The sequence below is a fragment of the Phaseolus vulgaris genome, chromosome 10, assembly GCF_051622355.1.
Source record: "Phaseolus vulgaris cultivar YP4 chromosome 10, ASM5162235v1, whole genome shotgun sequence".
Classification (NCBI taxonomy): domain Eukaryota; kingdom Viridiplantae; phylum Streptophyta; class Magnoliopsida; order Fabales; family Fabaceae; genus Phaseolus; species Phaseolus vulgaris.
In genome coordinates, this window is record NC_143507.1 from 10,739,800 (window position 1) to 10,758,743 (window position 18,944).

At 38.7% G+C, this 18,944-nt stretch overlaps 1 protein-coding gene across 1 annotated transcript; it reads left to right on the forward strand.

Moving 5' to 3' along the window:
• Positions 1 to 15,772: 15,772 nt before the first annotated feature.
• LOC137818701 (uncharacterized) lies at positions 15,773 to 17,387 on the forward strand. The gene is made up of 2 exons (XM_068622270.2): positions 15,773 to 15,877; positions 16,272 to 17,387. The coding sequence occupies exon 2, from the start codon at positions 16,280 to 16,282 to the stop codon at positions 17,243 to 17,245; it is 966 nt and encodes a 321-aa protein (XP_068478371.1). The 5' UTR covers positions 15,773 to 15,877; positions 16,272 to 16,279; the 3' UTR covers positions 17,246 to 17,387.
• Positions 17,388 to 18,944: the final 1,557 nt, after the last annotated feature.

Below are 18,944 nucleotides of genomic sequence, written 5' to 3' on the forward strand. Positions count from 1 at the left end.
CTTTTGAAAGCTTATCCACAGTACTTACAATATAATGCACTTTCCTTTCAAGATTTTCACAATTTTCACAAATGAGAGTGTCACACTTGCAAGAAGAGTTTTTGCAATGTGTTTCAAGATTTTTAAAATCCCTTTTTGATTTTTCCAGCTCTTCTTCAAGTGCCTTAACTCTCTTTTCAAGCCAGCTGTTAAGATCCTTCAATCGGTTGTTTGAAAGAACCAATTGATTAGTTTCATCATGTGTTTCTTGAAAAGCTTCAAGCAATTCACTATAATTTTCTTCATTTAAAGAAGCACATGAACTTACTTCACTTGAGCTGCTTGATTCATCATCTCCTTCAGCAATCAAGCATATGTTTGCCCTTTCTTCTTCACTTGATGATGAACTTCATGAGAAGACTTCATTCTCATCCCAAGCTATGTAGGCCTTTTTTACTTTCCCTTCTTTTCTTTGTAGCTTGACTTTTTCTCCTTGCTTTCTTTGTTTGGGCAATCTGCCTTTATGTGCCCTTGCTTACCACAACCAAAACAGGTATAGTTATTGGAATTAAAATCATTGGATTTTTTGTTTCCATACCTTTCTTTGTTGGTGTCTTTGTTGCGGTTCCTTTTCAAGAATTTGCTAAACTTTCTAGATTGCAAACTAAGGTTCTCTTCATCACTTTCATCATTGGATTCTTGCTTGCCTTTGTGCTTGACAACTTTTAAGGCAATACTCCTTACATGCTTGTCTTCGCTTTCTTGAACATTGAGTCGATTCATTTCTAACTCATGTTCCCTAAGCTTGCCAACCAAAGAAGCCATACTCAATGATGTTAGATCTTTAGATTCAGATATAGCAGTTACCTTAGGTTGCCAAGACCTATCAAGACATTTGAGTATCTTGATGTTTAACTCTTCTTTTTCAAAGGTTTTGTCAAGGCTCATGAGATGATTGATGATGTGCGTGAACCTTTTCTGAACTTCAGCAATTGTCTCACCCTTGAGCATTCTGAACATTTCATACCCTTGGATTAGAGTATGTTTTCTAGCTATTTTCACCTCAATGGTACCTTCATGAGTTACCTCCAAGGTGTCCCACATTTCCTTTGCTGATTTGCATTGAGAGACCCTGAAAAATTCATCTGAATTCAAGGCAGAAGTTATTATGTTTTTAGCAATGCAATCAAATTTGGCCTTCTTGCTTTCAGAATCAGTCTATTGAGACCAAGGTTTTTCAATGGAATATCCATCTTTTTCAAATTTTGGAACAAATGGGCCATTTTCAATTGCATCCCAAATACCTTTGTCAAGTGATTCTACAAAGATTTTCATTCTGACTTTCCAAAATCGGTAGTTCAAACCACAAAACAGAGGTGGTTTGTTGATTGAAGCACCTTCCCCAAAAGGTAGTCTATCAGCCATTTAAAAACAGTTTTAGGATCACACTTGAATAAATTTCAAGAACCAAGCTCTTGATGCCAATTGTTAGAATGTATGGCTTTAAACTAGAGGAGGGGTGAATGGTTTAAAGAGGGTTTTCACAAACTTTTAAGTCTAGAATGAAATTACTTAGAGAAAACTTGAATCATAATTCAGTTTTCCAAAAACACAAAGCAAATAAGCACAGCACCAGAAAAACAATCGGTTGTTTCGCAGAAACAATCGGTTGTTTATACCAGTTCACAAATATAAAATTGAATTTAAAGACTTTAAGGATAGAGAGATTGAACACACAGATTTATACTGGTTCACTCTTAACCAAGAGCTACATCCAGTCTTCCCAGAAACCATTGGGGAATCCACTAAGCAATCAACCCTAGATTACTTACAACACTACCAAAGAAGTGACCTTGATCCCTTCAAGACACACACTTCCTTTGGCTCAGCATAACACCACTAAGAATGCTGATCTTGACAACCTCAAGAACACACAACACTTCTCAGCTTCACATACAGATTTTTTTCAAAGGTACAAAGGATTACACTTGTTACAGAAAAGATCTGAAATCAATACAAGATGAAAATCCTATATCACACTCTCTTTGATCCAAGCAATCTCAAAAGCAAACTTCAACTCTTCAAAAGCAAAATCAGTGAAAAACTCAAATTTGTTTTTCTTTGATTAAATCTAAGTTGTTGTTTGTAACAAAATCTGAACAAACTATTTATTGGATTCAAAGCCTGGTCAAAGCATTTAAAACTGGAGCGTATTCAGTTATAATATAATTTAATGCTCAGTCAAAGCACAAAATAGTTTTCTGTTATGGTCCCAAAACAAACAATCGGTTGTTTTAACGAATCAATCGGTTGTTTTGGTTTGACATATGGGTGGCAAAGCGGGCTGGTCCGCCCCGCAAAAATAATGCGGGCCAGTTTTCGTGACCCGCCCCGCGTGCGGGCCGGCCCGCATAACTTTTACAAATAAAATATTATATATAGATGTAATATGAGATTATGAATTAATCAAACCTGTTGTGTACTATAAAGTATGACAAACAAATACACCTTACAAATTCTGAAATTGATTATACAAGGTGTCCAAAAAACAAGTACACATCATCAATTCAAAAACAACACTGAATAAATAAGCAACTGACATCAATTAACAATCAAGAGCAGTTATCACATCAAACACTTGTTATGCATTTGCTATTATGTCATCTTCTTCCACTTCAAGAACATTAGATGCAACCTTAGAAGAGCTTTCATCTTCTACTTTTTGATAATTATAATCTTTTCCATCATCTGCATATATTTGAACAATGACAATGAAAGAATGAATTTACCCTAAAAAAATCCTTGCTTCCAAAAATAATACAATAACAATAGAATTGGTTAAAATAAATAAATTACCTTCAGAAAATCCATGCCTCCAACTAGAAGTACAAATAATTGCTTCCACATTTTCAGACAAAAGATAATTCCTATACTTGTTAAGAATTCGAGAACCAATGCTAAATGTTGATTCTAATGCAACTGTGGTTATAGGAATACTCAACAAATCTCTAGCCATTAAAGCAAGATCCGAAAAACGTTGACTATTATTTTTCCACCACTCTAACACATGCATATGCTCCAAAAAATCAAAGTCCAAAGTTGGCTCGTTCAAATAAGTGTCGAGTTGTGTTTTTGCACTTTGATTAGCTACTTGAAGCTTGCACATTTTTAATTCCTATTATAAATGAAATAAGTTAGTAACATGGGGCAAGTACAACAAAAACTAAAAAATGAGCTGAAGTACATTCAAGTAAGCAACTTACATAAAAAAGACTTGGTTTAGAAGTAGATGGGGATGAAGATTGTCCTTGCTTATGCTTTAGAGTATTTGATGTTGTTGCTCTCAAACCTTTGCTAGAATATTTGGCAAAAAGTTTGTATATTTTTTGTTTGATGTTTTCCAATTTCAACTCCCATGTCAATGAATCAATTTTTTCAAAGCAAAAACTCAATATTTCTAACTTCATCCTTGTGTTTAAAATTGCACCAAATGCAAGTACAACACTATATTCATCCCAATATTTTTGAAATTTGACTATCATCAATTCAACCATATTTTTAATTAGTGCATCTTCATCTTTCACATTTTCTATCAACAAGCTTTGAATTTTCCAAACTTTTAAAAAATACAAGTTGGAAGTTGGATAATTTGTAGCAGAAATCAAGGTAGTGATATCATAAAAGGGTAAAAAGAACTTACAAATTTTTTCTGCTCTCTCCCAATCTTCCTCTGAAGGGCAATATTTATAAGATTCATCAACCAAGTGCAAGCTTCCAAAAACACGTTGATATTTAAGAGCACTTTTAAGCATCAAGTAAGTTGAGTTCCACCTTGTAGGGACATCAAGACATAAACCACATGATGCATCAATATCACTAAACTTTTCCAGACATTGTTTGAATTTCACCATTCTACTCTCTGAACCCCTCACATATTTGATGTTATTTCTAATTTGGTTCAAAGCCTCACCAAGCACCTTTAATCCTTCTTGAACAATTAAATCTAATATATGTGCACAACAATGAACATGAAAGAATTCACCACCATATATCAAACCGTTTTGTAAAAGAAGTTGGCTTCTTAGAGTATTTTGGAGAACATCATTAGTAGAAGCATAATCCAAAGTGATAGAAAATATTTTTTTCTCTAATCCCCAATCTTGTAAAAATTCATAAAATTTCTTAGACAACTCAAAACCTGTATGGGGGGCGGCATATGACAAAAGTTGAGTAGCTTGCTATTTAACTTCCAATTTAGGTCAACAAAATGAGCAGTCAATGATATGAAACCTTCAGTATTAATAGATGTCCATAAATCAGAAGTTAAGCATATCCTACTAGGAATAAAAACAAGCAATTCCTTAAGCACTGTCTTTTCTTTGATATACATTCTCCCAATATCAGCCTAAACAGTGTTTCTAGAAATCATAATTGCATCAGGACACAAGTAGCTTATCCAAGTCCTAAGTTCAGGATACTCAACAAATTTATAAGGCAAATTATGTATAATGATTAGATTAGACAACAATTCACGATGTACAACTTGATCTATCTTTTTTCTTTTCAACTTTCCTTGCATATCTAAAATCATTTGACCCACATCTTCAGTTTTTCTTTTATCACATTTCATAATATGACAATTTAAATGAGAAGTGCCATATTTTCTTCCACAAGTTAGATATATTCTATTGCAACTATTGCACCTTGCCCTTTCTTTTCCATCTTTATCCACCCCAATCTTAGTAAAGTACTTCCAACAATCAGAGGTGGTAATCTTATCCCTTTTCTTTTTGTCACCTTCAACAGTTTCGGATTGGTTTTCAAAATCATCTTTCTCAATTTCATTTTCACATTCGGGAATATTAATATCCTCTTCTTCAGCCATTCCAATTTCAAAATTAAGATCCTGATTAATTAATAGCATAAACATAATAACCTATCTAAACATAACCATATACACAAAAAGATAAATGCAACATAACCAACATGATGTAGAATATAAAAATTACCCCAAAACAGAAAGTTGTCACCTACAAAGCCAATACTGTAATAACAAATACAAACAAGTTGTTGCTCCACAAATCTTGAATTACTAAATCCCAAAACTGCAAAAAAAGGTAGTGGAAAAAAAATCATGAGTAAAAATGGTGGTTGCAATGGTGGAAGGTTAAGGAGGAAGGGATAGAACCTGGAGGAAGACGGCGGTGGAGGGCGACAGCCGCAGATGGTGGTGTTGGCGGTGGACGACGACGGTCGCAGTATGGTGGTGTTCGCGGTGGAGAGAAGGAATCGGGAGGAAGAATGACAGCGGTTGGCGGTGGAGGACGGCGGAAACATGTTCGTGGAGGAAGAATGGTAGCGGCTGGCGGTGGAGGACGGCAGAAACATGTTCGTGGAGGAAGAATAGAACGGTGGCAGGTGTCGTTCGCTTCGTAGTGGTAGTCGATCGCAGGTGTATTTTAGGGTTTCAATTGAATGTGATTTTGGGGAAAAAAAAGGCACCAACAGCATCAGCTCAGCACATGCGGACCCCTAATGCACACAGAACTTCGTAAGCGGGTTGGCGGGTCAGCCCGCCCCACCCCGTCGTAAGCCTGCACAGGCCGCGGGTTATGCGGGGCGGGCTTAAGTGGGTTGGCGAGTCAGAAAAGGGAACCCGCCCCGCGTTTTTTGGTGCGAGCTGTGGGTCGGCCCGCGCGGCCCGCCCTGTTTAGCCACCCCTAGTTTGACAGCAAGTCAACCATCAAAAACAGTTTTCAACCTTTCTAAAAACACCTAAGTATAAAACAATCGGTTGTTTCGTCAAAAGAACAGGTTGTTTTTCACTTAGTTTGAAAAACACTTTTCTTTTAAAAGGGTTGAAAATGCTTAAGCTTTGGATTTAATCAAGAGTGGATTTAACACATAAAATCTACCCCAGATCCTATCTAAAGACCTTTGACTCGAGATCAGTGTACTCTTGACCTTTGTCGTAGAGTTGTTTCTTGATCACTTTCTCAGTCTGGTGTAGACTGCTTATCTCTAGGTCCAAGGCAGTTTCCCGATTGGTGAAGATCAGGACCAGCTGGGCCAGTACTTCCTTCTTCTTTTCTTCCGCCAAAGCCAAGTCTTCTTTGGCCTTCGCCTCCACCAAGGCCAGTTGCTCCTTCATCGCCTCAGCCTTGTCGATGTAGGCAATTGCTTGGGCAAGGAGCTCGCCAAAGCCAAGTCCCAAGCGTTCCCTGGCCATGTCCTCGCCAACCTCCACCGTTGCCCCTCGTTGGAAACCTTTGAGGGTATGCTGAAGGACAACAGGAAGCTCGGGTGCAGGCGGGGTTTGCCCATCATCAGGGGTGCTCTCACCGCCACCTTCAAGCGCAAGGGGGTCGTGAGGTGAAGAGGCGCTTGGCGGGTGCTCCTTAAAAGATGCAGGGCGATCCGCAGTTGTGGAGTGAGAAGTTGCAGCTACCATCGCCCTGCGTCTTTTAAAGACAGACCCTTCAGCGGAGTCCTCATCGGACTCGATCTCCACCACCCCTTTGCCTTTCTCAAGGAGAGTTGGAGCGGGTGATGCCTGGACAGCGGTAAGGGGTACCGCGGCAATGGGGGCAGAAGGAGTGGGGGAAGGCGCAGCGACGGTAGAGATGGGGGCGGGAGGAGCAGAGGCACTCGCGACCCTAGGCGCCCCTGGGCGACGAGCAACAACGTTAGTAAGGCTCGCTCGCTTTTCCTTGTTCAACACCATATATGCGCCAATGTCAGAATTCAAGAGGTAAGCAAAGCAATACAGAGTACAAGGGTAAGCGTATAAGCATGAAGGGGCATAATATGCAAGTATAGCAGTATGCTAATAGGCATGGTAAGAAGCAAAGACGAAACTTAAGATGTGCAAGCTAACCAAAGACACGCAAAGTGGGGTGAGAAAGGTTTAAAGACAAGTACCGATATAGCCCTTGAGATCAGAAGGGCTGAACTCGTATTTGATTAGTTGGGCAGTGTTGAACACCACCCCTAGGCTTGCGAGAACTTGGCAGAGCTCGCGATCATGAGGAGTCAGCTCTTCAAGAGTCCTCGGCTTCTTGAACTCTAGCTTCTTCACCCAATAAAGTGGGAAGTCATCCAGAAGGGTGCGATCGTAGTCGGTACAACACATCCTGAAGAACTTTCCTTTGAAGCCCTTATACGATTGTTGGAACAGGGTGAGGAGAACTCACCCTGCCACCTCGTTAAAGCTCACCCAAAGCTTTTTCCCTGGATTCTTGGCCTCGAAGAAATAGAGGAAGACGTCCACGGAGGGGGTGTGCTCGAAGTGGTTGCAGAGGATCGCAAATGCCCTCACGAAGGCCCAACTATTGGGATGCAGCTATGCAGGGACTATGTTAATCTCCGTCAATAGAGCCCGCTTGAACCCCGTGAGCGGTAAACGAAGCTTGATTCGTTTGAAGATGGTGGCGTAAAGAAAGAATAAGGGCTTCCCGCCGTTTGCACGTGCATCAACGCACACGGGCTCACCCACGGCGCAGGGTTGGACGATACATACGCATCGCACTCCCGCCCAAACACACGAAGCATATGAGCGGCCTCATCCTCCCTATGTTTCATCACATCCTTATTCGAGGTGAGAGCGGAGGTCTCAACAAGGACGTCCTCAGAGGCCCAGGGGTAAAGGGCTCTATAATCTACTTTGGGATGAGGGATGAATGTTGTTTTCATTCGAGCCATCTCGAAGAAATCTAAAAAACATGAAAAAGAAAGAAGAAAATAAGGGTTTAGAAGAGGGTGATGGCGTAACTCAGCAAAACCAGGTAAACCCCACACTCGAAGAAAACCCAGAAAAACAGAGGAACGGGGAAAAAGCAGAGAAAGCTTAAAATGAAAGAATTTAAACAGGCCCAGGCAGTTATCAAGTAGCGAAATCGAAGAACAAGGGCGATCAATGGATAAAAATCATACCTTTGATCGACGAAAGTTGAAAGTTCTGGTTTTTCGCGAGGGGAGGTGAGAGTGCTTGGAGAAGAAGAAGGTGAAGCATGCAAAAGGTTTTTGATAATGGAACAGTGATTGGGAGTGCACGTTTTCAAATGCTTAACGTAAACTAAGAAGCGCAAGCGACGTTAAGTCCTGGCCGTTGGATCAAGACATGTGTGCGCAGATTAAAACGGGCACAGAGAAGCGTCACTTCGCTGCATTGTTCACGTCCCGTCATGCAGAGCCACGTAGGTCGCCAGGGCGAGGACTTAGTCTCTTCGCTAAACAAGTTGCAGCTCGAGACTGGGGGGCTTGTGTACTGACCAGTCCTCGGGTGTCGTTGATCGCCAGTAATAATGGGGCCACATAAGCTGAGTCCCACAAGCGGCGTGGGTCAGTGTCTCGCAAGGCACGTGAGCCAAGGTGCCGAAGAGTCGATCACCAGGATGGGCTGGTGTGTCCTCAGTAGTATAGTGAGGGCGATGAGAGATTGGACATCGGTGACCACACACCAATTATCAGTTGGGAAGAAGCCTAGATCACGAGGGGCCCACGCATGTGGTGTGGATAACGCGATCAGGCGTGACACAAGTAAAGAGCCACTGGAGGAGATACGACCTGCGAGGGTCAACGTTCCAGTGGTGAGTTGCATGCATGGCACGTGAACAACTAGGGCATTCTCAGGATGGATGGCCCTAGAGATTAGGTGCACAAGTTGGTACCCAGGTGGTCATCCCCTCAGAGGTTGCACTACAGCAAAGGAGCCTTACGCGCTAGATTGCCCTAAGAGTGGGTGATATCGGCGCTAAGGCACGCCCTCAGTAAACCTATTTATGGTTAGCAGAGTCAGTGGAAACCCTAGAATATATAAAGGGGGTAAGAAACCTAATAAGGTACGCACAGTTTTACACAATTCTTACGCAACTTTATGCGACACACACACAAAGAGCTTTCTACAACTTACTTTGGTGTTTCCTAGCCCTACGCTGACTTGAGCGTCGGAGTGCAAATGGCCTCTAGGGCGCCCTTTGTCCTTATGATTTTAGGTGTTTGATCGAATGAGAGCACGAGCGAAAGCAGGGATACTTGGGCGTGTGGTCGTCGTAGGCGCGCAAAGGCAATCAAGTCAACCGACAGGAACAATTTTAGTTATTGAAATGTTATTATGATAGTAATTTATAAAGCATCTTATTTTGCTTATTATGTTGATTGAAACAATTTAAGTACTAATTAAATAATTAAAGAAAGAAAATTAATTTGATGTCATGGTAATAAATTAGAAAATTTATGCTACAAATTAGAAAATAAATACGGCCACACATTTTTCAATTAGAAGCAAAAATTTATAAGATTACAAATAATTATTTTAAAGTATATTTAGTAAGAATTGGGTAAAGAGAATTAATTAAATATTTTTGAAAATTTTGTTAATGGTGTTGGACTTTGGAGCTTTGATGTTTCAAATTCACATGAAGCCTGAAGCTTGAAGCTGTGCTGCTTTTTGGTTTGAGTTTAGATTAGTTGTTTAGAATATTTGTTAAGATCAAATCTAATTCCTACACAAAGCTTGATCTATCAGTTTTAAAAGAACCAAAGTCTCTTTCCAAGCAAAGGGAAAACAACCGGTTGAATCATCGAGATAATCGGTTGTTTGTCACTTAGCTGGCTTTAGGTTTCTGAAACTGCTTTTTGAATTAGTTATGCAACTGCTTAACTCATTCAACCGGTTAAATCGTGGTTTCAACCGGTTAAATGTGTGTTTTCATAACAACTTTTTTGAAAACTTGTTTTAACTAATTCAGTGATTAAAACTGCCTTAAGCGACTACATTTCGAAGCTATAAATATAGTCTCTCTTTCAAAGCAAAATACACATTCAAAGACAACAAGTATTGATACATATTTGAGATCAAAGAAAGAGATTTGTTTTTCAAATGAGTTTTTCAAAAGTCCAAGATTGTTGTTCAAGCTTTGTTGTGGTAACAAGTTCTGATCATAGGAGTTTCTTGTATTGTGCAAATCCAGGTGTTTTCTATCCTTGTTTAGTTACTTGTAATAGTACTTCTTTTTACTGCTGTGTGTTCGAAATCCTATAAAGACAGAGGTTGTTCTGTCTTGAGGTGTGAAGTGTTGCAAAGAGGGTGAGTAGGCTTTGTGGGATTCAAAGTCACCTCTTTGTGGTGTGTGTTGTAATCTGATTGTGATTACTAGTGAAACTCAGAGGATTGTCTGAGAACTGGATGTAGCTCTGTGTGAGTGAACCAGTATAAACCTTTTGTGTAAATCTCTCATTCTCTCAAACTCTTTATAATTGTTTGTGATAATTCATTAATTTATGTTGCTAGTATAATCAATCGACTAAAACGAAGTTTTAACCGTTTAAAATTCTGATAACAGTTTCTGTTTGATTGTTTGATTGCTTTCATTAATTGCTTATCTGGATTGTTTGATAAAGATTCATTCTAAATCTTTGTGAAAATCTTTCACTAAACAATTCACCTCCTCTTTTTTAAGCCATCAATCCTTACAAATGGTGTTTATAATACATTTTTTGTTCTATTGGTTCAATTCGTCTTGTGCTGGGTTTTATTTGGTTAAAATATTTAATAGGTGTTCTTGTCGGTTGACTTGATTGCCTTCGTACGTCTATGACGATCACACGCCTAATTATCTCTGCCTTCATTCGTGCCTTTCTCCGATCAAACACCTGAAAATGCAAAGACAAAGGGTGCCCTAGAGGCTGTTTGCACTCTGACGCTCAAGTCAGTACTAGGCTAGGAAACACCGAAACTTAGCTGTAAAAAGCTCTGTGTGTAATTTGTGTGTGTATTCGCGTAAGTGTTGCGTAAAACTTGTGTACCTTATTAGGTTTGATATTACCCTTTATATACTCTAAGGTTTCCACTGTTTCCGCTAACCGCAATTAGGGTTACTGAGGGTGTGCCTTAGCACCGCTATCACCCACTCTTAGGGTAATCTAGCGCGTAAGGCTCCCTTACTAGAGTGCAACCTCTGACGAGATGACCACCTGGGTACCAACTTGTTTACCTAATCTCTGGGGTCATCCGTCCTGGGAGTGCCCTAGTTGTTCACGTGCCATGCATGCAGTTTACCCCTGGAACGTAACCCTCTTGGGTCTTATCTCTTCCAGTGGTTGTTTACTTGTGTTACACCTGAACGCGTCATCCACACCACACGCATGGACCCCTCGTGATCTAGGCTTCTCCCTAACTGGTAACTGGTGTGTTATCTGGGATCCATCTCTTGTGGCCCAGCTTTGCTATTTGACTCGCCGATGCCCGAGGACACGTCAACACATCCTGATGACCGATGTATGGCCACTCCTTGACCCTCTAGGCGTACCGCTTGTGGGGCCCAACTTTCGTGACCGACACCCGACCACTCCTCGACACCCAACTTTCGTCTGCAAGGCACTGGCCATGCCGCACGTGGACCCCAGCTTACGTGGCCACATGACTACTAGCAATCAACTATGTCCGAGGACTGGTTGGTACAATAGGTATTTATGGAAAACTATAAGAAATATTATATCGGTTATATGTGGTGTTTATGAATTTTCCTGAATTTTACAAATTCATTTAATAATTTTTCATAATATAATCTAAATACACGTTGAACTTTTTTAAGATTTCAAAATTTATGAAAAAGTAAAAAACAATAAAAAAATTATATATATATATATATATATAATAGTTGTATCACTCTGAAAGTTTATTTGGATGTTTACAACTATTTATATATATTTAAATTAAGATGAATTTATTTTATTACAAAATTATCTTTTATACTCTATATATATATATTAATATTTAGTATTATGATCTTTTTAAAGGGAGTTATCTTTTACACATTGTTACATGGTACACTTATCCTATACCACTTGGAGAGATTCTAGGGCTACATTATAACTCGGTCTATATATACCAAATTACGTTCTACATAAAGGATGATCTAATACATAACACATAAAGTATTTTCAACTCATATTTTATCCTAGACTCATTATATTTTGTGTTTTTACTGACTTGAGCGGTCAATGTGTCATCGCAAGAGGAACCCCTCGTTTCTCGAAAGTTGAATCACTAGAACTTGAAGAGAGACTACTAGGAGGTCATCCATATTCTGACTAATCTCGAGCTGACAACAAAATATTAAGTTGGTGAGCTCCGTCTCGGTCTGTTTGAAGAGTTCGTCCTTGCGTTCTAGCTCTTCCTCCAGTTGGCCAAGTCGTTTCTCTTGCCGAGTTGACCTTTCCTCAAGCCTAGTCATCTTCGTCTGCGACCCTTCTGTCTTCTCCTGCAAGCCAATGATCTCATTTTGGAGAGCCAAGACCTTTGCGTGAGGCCCCAAAGTTTCCTAGGACTTCTCGAATAGAAGCTTCTTGGTCTCCTTATCAGTTTGGCGAAGATCTGACACCTCCAAATACAAAACGGTTTCGCGACGTTTGAACTCCTTGATCTGAAGTGCATGTTGGCTAGCAACCTCCTTCAGCTCCTGCATTTTGGTCAGGTTGAGGCTAGAGGCAACGAAGTCCCCAGGGCACTTGGCTGCGTGCTTTTGCAGGGGGTCTTCGTCCATGCTCTCTATCCTCTCCCGATCTTAGAAGGATTGAAGGGCCCATTGGAGGAAGGCGGGTAGGTCAACAGGAGGCGTGCCATGATCACCTCCAGAGGCGCTCTCCCTCCCACTTTCGTGTACCACGATGTCGTGAGGAGAAGAGGCACTTGGGGGGTTTTCCCTAAAGGATGGGGCACGATTGTCTGAAGCTAAGTTTGTTGGAACCGCAACATCGACTTTCCTCTTCCTCGTGAAGACGAGGCCTAAGCAGGTGTCCTCGTCTTCAGTAGCAGTAGCCTCAGCCACCCCCTTCTGTCTTTGGTCTACAGGATGAATAGGGGCATCAGCAGTAGAAGGGCCAGGAGCAGCCTTGCGTTTGAGGGCTATTTCGGCTAGCTGCCTCCTCTTCTTAGCGTTCAACACCATCCCTGCACCAGAAGATGAGATACATGAAAATTTGAATAAAACAAAGTGCACTTACAAAGAAATACGAGCAGAAGCAGAGGCAAGCAAGGTAGCAATATAACCCTTAAGGGCCTTAGGGCTAAACTCAAGTTTGAGCAGCTCAACCGTGTTAAACGGTGCTTGAAGACCAGAAAGGAGGTCGCACACCTCCCGTTCTTGTGGAGGAAGGTCCTCGAGGCACCTAGGCTTCTTGAGTTTGGGTTTCTCCACCCAGTAAAGGGGGAACCTGTCCAAAAAGGTTGGTCCCTCCTGTTGCATCGAACTTTGAAGAAATGCTTCTTGAAGCCTTTATAGGACTACTGGAAGAGCGTCAGCAGAACCCTCCCAGCAACTCCGTTGAAGCTGACCCACAACTTCTGGCCTGGGCTCTTCACTTCAAAGAAGTATAGGAACACGTCCACTGATGGCGTATGGCCAAGGCAGTGGCACAGGATTGCGAAGGCCCTCACGAATGCCTTGCTGTTTGGATGAAGTTGGGTGAGGGCGACGTTCACTTTGATGAGAAGGGATCGCTCAAAGGGAGTGAAGGGAAGGCGCAGGGAGAGCCTTCGAAAGACCGTCGAGTAGACGAAGCAGAAAGGTCCCTCAGGGTCTGATGACTCGTCAGAGCACATGGGCTCACCTACCCTACAGGGCATAACCCTCACGAACTTATCATGCTCCTTCTTGAAGACGCGAGACTTATGACAAGTTTGTTTCTTCCTATAGGTTGCTATGCTCGCAAGGGAGGTAAAGCTAGAAGTTTCCTCTAAGAGGTTGTCAGGCGCCCAACGGTACAAGGACCTATAGTCTGGAGGAGAAGGAGTTGGATTTGGTGTTGAGGGTGGAGTTGAGGTTGGGGTAGAGTTTGGAGTTGAGGCCGAAGAAGGATTCGGTTGAGCCATCTTAAAGAGAAGAGCTAAAAAAGAAGAAGAAAAATGAAGCTTTAGAGGAAGAAGATGGTGCGACTCAGGAATCCAGAAAAACAGAGAATGCACGAACCAAGAGCGTAAAATGTAAAGTGCAGAAAACATAAACAATCCCATAACAGTTATAACATGTTATGAGTATCGGAATCATAAAGAAGGGGTGATCATAAAGTAAAGAATATACCTTTGAGCAATTAGGGTTCGAAGGTTGAAGTGGTTGTGGAAGAAGAGAGAGCGTTTTGAGAGCAAGAAATGCTTGAGAAATGCTAAGAGAAGTAATGAAACAGTGAAGGAGCATAGGGGTTTGAAGGGTTTAACGTATATGAAGAAGCGCAAGCGACAATGAGCCTTAGTTGTTGATCTTGCCACGTGTACGCTGATTAAAAAAGTATGGTGAGACGTCACTTCGGTGCATTGTTCACATCCTGTCACCCCAATGCCACGTAGGTCGCCACAAACGATTACTTAGCCTCTTCGCTGAAACAAGTTACAACTTGAGCCTGGGGGCTTGTGTACTGGCCAGACCTCGGACCTCGGTTGTGAAAGAGGTAAGGTCCGACAGTAATAATGGGTCACGTAAGTTGGGCCCCACAGATAGTATGAGTTAACATGAGTATCAAACAAAATTTATATATTTCATTACACATAACATGAAAAACAAATTCAACAAAAAAAATTGCAATTATATAATCATAATGATGCTAATTCCCACAAAAGAAATAATAATAATAAAAAATAAGACAAATTAAAATATATCTAAATTTATTTAATTACAATATTTAATAATAACTTTTTTTAAAAAAATTTAAAAATGCAAAAACGTATGCGTTTTGCATTTATATTGTTGTTAGGGTAAATAGTCTCTATGATCAATTTGAAGTATCAAAACTAAAAAAAGAAAGTGTTAGGTTTAGTGATTAATCTGTTCTTACATCTGGTGGAAAGGGTGGGCAAAAAATCCAAATTAAAAAATCAAATCCATAATTATCCAAATCTATATTAGTTTTAATCCATTTAAATGGATTTATCTCAAATCCAAATCCATATTTTTGGATTTTAAATCCAATCCATTTAATTGAATATGGATTAGATATAGATTGGATACATTTTTGGATTATCCAAATTGCATTTTGGGTTGGATTTTGACTTGGCTCGATCTAGGTTGAGCAAAGTCGGCTCAAGTCCACATCGAGCCGAGTCGTTCGGACCCAAGTCGAATCGAGTCGGTATGGGTCAAAGTCGAGCCAAGTCGTTCCAGACCAAAGTCGAGCCGATATTGAGCCGAATTGGTCCGCGTTGGTTGAATCGGCTTAAACTTAGTTCGAGCTAAGTTAGTCGGTGTCTATATCAAAATAGATTTAATATAATTAACAAAATAAATTTAACTTAATTAATAAAATGAATTTAATCTATATATAATCCACTTTAAATGAATTTAAAAAAATCAAAAAAATTTAAATAAATTTTTGATGTAATTAAAATAGATATAGATTTTAAATTCAATCCATTTATTTGGATTTGGATTTTCATTCAATTTTAAAAGATACTATCTGGTGGTGCCTATCTAGCGATTTTGTGGATATATTTGAAACTTCTCGAAACTTCTTTAATTTCATGTAACTCCTTTTTTTTTTTTTTATCAGCATGTAACTCCTTTCAGAATACAAAACGTTTGGGGCACATTTTAAAATCTTCCAAGTTCTTTTCTTCGTTCCCCTCGTCGATACTCGTAGGTACGTCAAACATTCCTTTCGTTCGAATTTCTTTTTTCGATTCATCCCGAGATTCGTTTGGAGTCTTCTGGAAAAAATTGTCTTTTTGTTTAGTCATAGTTGGGTAGTCGATATTTGTAGCCATGGATTACATTGCTTTGTTTTTGACACCGTTTTTGTTAAGTTAGGGTTAAGGAAATATTGTCCGTACTGAATGTTGCTTCTCCAACCAACTACATCCTAATAGTTGTTGCTTCATTCGAACGTTGTTGCTTCATTCGCGCCTTTGGTATTCTCTACACACACTTCAGTGTTATTTCAACGCCAATGTGTTTTCTTGTCTCTTCGAGTTTAAGGGTTCATCTTGTCAGCAATGGTGTCCCTAGTGTCAGTGGAAGAAGTTTGCAACCTTTTTTCAGTCTTTGTACAAAAATCTTAAGCATTGCTTTGTCAAAGTCCGACCTTTGCTTAGGGAGGCCAGGATTTTGGAAGGGTTTCCTCTGTACCCCTCGCCGGTTGGAGGACTTGGATGCCAAAGAGCGAGAAATTGGAAAAGATGGATATAATTTTTTACACCTCTACCCTTAGAAAGGCCTACATTGTTATAACTCCCCTTCCCCGAGTTTTTTATTTTCTGTATTGTATGTTATTTTGTAAGTATATGACTGGAGCTCTTTGTGCAGATTGCCAAATGTTCATTTCAAACGCGGAGTTGGCACGGCGACTCAAGGAGGATAAGCCTACCATTGGTGTGGTGGAAGTCGGTCCCAACAAAGGTGGTGCTAGCAGCATCGGCGATAATTCCGACGAGGGTAAGCAGATTGCTTCCTACTCCCACCTCAAGCGGAAACGAACGAGTAATGATGCCACCCGTTCAGTTTCCCACCAGTTCAAAATCAAAAGAAAAGCGGAAGGAAATTTGAATCCGGAAGGTTCATGTTTAGGGAAAAAGTTGAGCATGTGGGATCAAGAATTCAACTTTTCCACGCACAACAGATCACACAATGTCCTGGAAGGGGATGTGCCCAAGTTCGGGAGTTGGGGGGTCGACCAACTTTGTGGAGGTGCTGAAAAATATCTCAGCAGAGCCGTTGCGCTGATGTGTTTAGCCAATCTTAAGGCTAAGGAAAACGCAAATGTAGCCAATCTTAAGGCTATGGAAAACGCAAATGCGGAGAGCAAAAGGGAAAAGCAGCTACACGATTTACAGCAAGAGGTAGATAACCTGCAAGCCGATGTCAGCAAAAGGGAAAAGCAGCTCCGCGATTTACAGAAAGAGGTAGTTCAGCTGCTAGCCGATGCCGTCGAAGTTTACCGCCTCCGTTCCGAGGCGACCAAGTTGTCCAATGAGAAGTCTATCCTCTATCTTAAACTCCATAACATGGGAACAGAGAAGAAGCTGAAAGATGAGGAGCTCTACGAGTTGAGGAAAAAGAAGGCTGAATTCACCAAGTCAATCCAAGACTTTAATGTGAAGGAGGCCGAGTGGAAAGAGACGGAGGAGAGCCTGAAGAATCAGATTACCTTGTCTTTTGAGTCAGGGTTCGTCGCAGCTCTTGAACAAGTTGCTGTTCTTCATCTGACCATCGACCTATCCGAACTGGATCTGTGCAAGGTGGTGGTGGATGGTAAACTTGTGAAAGAAGAAGAAGCTTAAATTACTCTGTTTCTGAACTCAAGTAATCGTCTTTTTTTTGTCTTTCGGTTCACTTTTATGACATCGTACTTTATAGATCAAGTAGGCTTATTCTAATTAGAAACACTATTAATGTTTTTTGCTATGAAAGATCGATTGTAATTAAAAAACTTATATGAGGGCATGTTTTCGTTTCGCAAAGAATCTTGTCTTTTTTCCTCACGTGTATTAAAATTCAGTACATATTTCGTATTGTGATATAAAGTTATTTTTAGTTATTGATAGTTTTAAAACTATTTATGTAAAAAATAAATATCAAAATTATAGATTGAAAAATATTAAAAAAATTGTCCAAATCAGTTCTATACATATTTGATGTCTTCATCTTTTATAACTCTGGTTGCTTCCTAATAATAATAAAAAAAACTGAAAATTAAACATGTTCAATTAAGAAAAGAAATTTTATAATTTAAAAAAATGGAAGATGTACTTGCAAAACAACCGGATCGGTCCTTCATTAAGTTTTCTAAACTGTTGTTAATCCCAGATTAAAAAGTTTTTTTTGTCAGTTTACATGCAAAAGATACGTTATTGATATCTAAGCTAACATTCAGTGTGAGATAATTGAGTTAATTAATGTGTCTATATTTGTAGAGTTGTAATAGATCTCTTAGATTAAATTAAGTTTTCAAATTAATTTTTAGATTTTAGGTAAATTTTCGTATAGCAATTAAGTTTTCAAGTTAATTTTTAGATTTTAAGTAAATTTTCGTATAGCAATTAAGTTTTCAAGTTAATTTTTAGATTTTATGTAAATTTTCGTATAGCAATTAAGTTAATCATTTTGTATTTTGTGTTACAGTATGAATGTTAAAATTAATATGATCGAAAGAAATAAAAAATAATAATATTATAAATCTGATCACACATAGCATGAAAACAAATTCAACAAAACGATTTCCCATGTTTTTGTTATACATAATTTTTTTTTCTATTTTAATATTTCATTTTATTATTTTATTTTTTGTTATTTTGTCATTTTATTATTATTTAAATTTAAAATAAAAAAGTTAATATTAAATTTTAAAAAATTTATTTAATTATTTTATTAAGACTAGTGAGAATATAGTTTTTATCTAGTTTAGTTGATCTCTTAAACACTACATCTCAATATATATAAAAAAAATCCTTGTAAGGGTTTTACACTCGAGTATGTATCTACATTTTTTTTTTATCATTTATATATATTTATATTTAATATTAAAATTTAATTAAATAAATATGAATATAAATGAGATGACACATAAATTATCCATTAATATATTTTGATAAATATAGCCAATATAATAGTTAAATTTACAAATGTCATTGCAATGGTAAATTTACAAATAATAAATTTATTTTTAAGTTTACATATGTTATGTAATATAGTAAAAAAAATTTAAAAATATCATACAATATAATTTTTTATTTCTTTTATTTAATTACAAGTAAAAAATATATTAAATAAATTTAAATTTATAACACAATAAATATAATTATATTAAAATAATAGATTGGTAAATCAAAATTAATATAAAACTTAAAAAGAGGAATATAAATAATGAATTTTGAATAGGAAAAAAATGTGTTTTTCTATTGAATTTTGGTAATTTTTTTTTTTTAATCTGGAGTAGTGTTTTTTTCATATCTTCCTCTTAAAAATTATAGTTTTTATCTC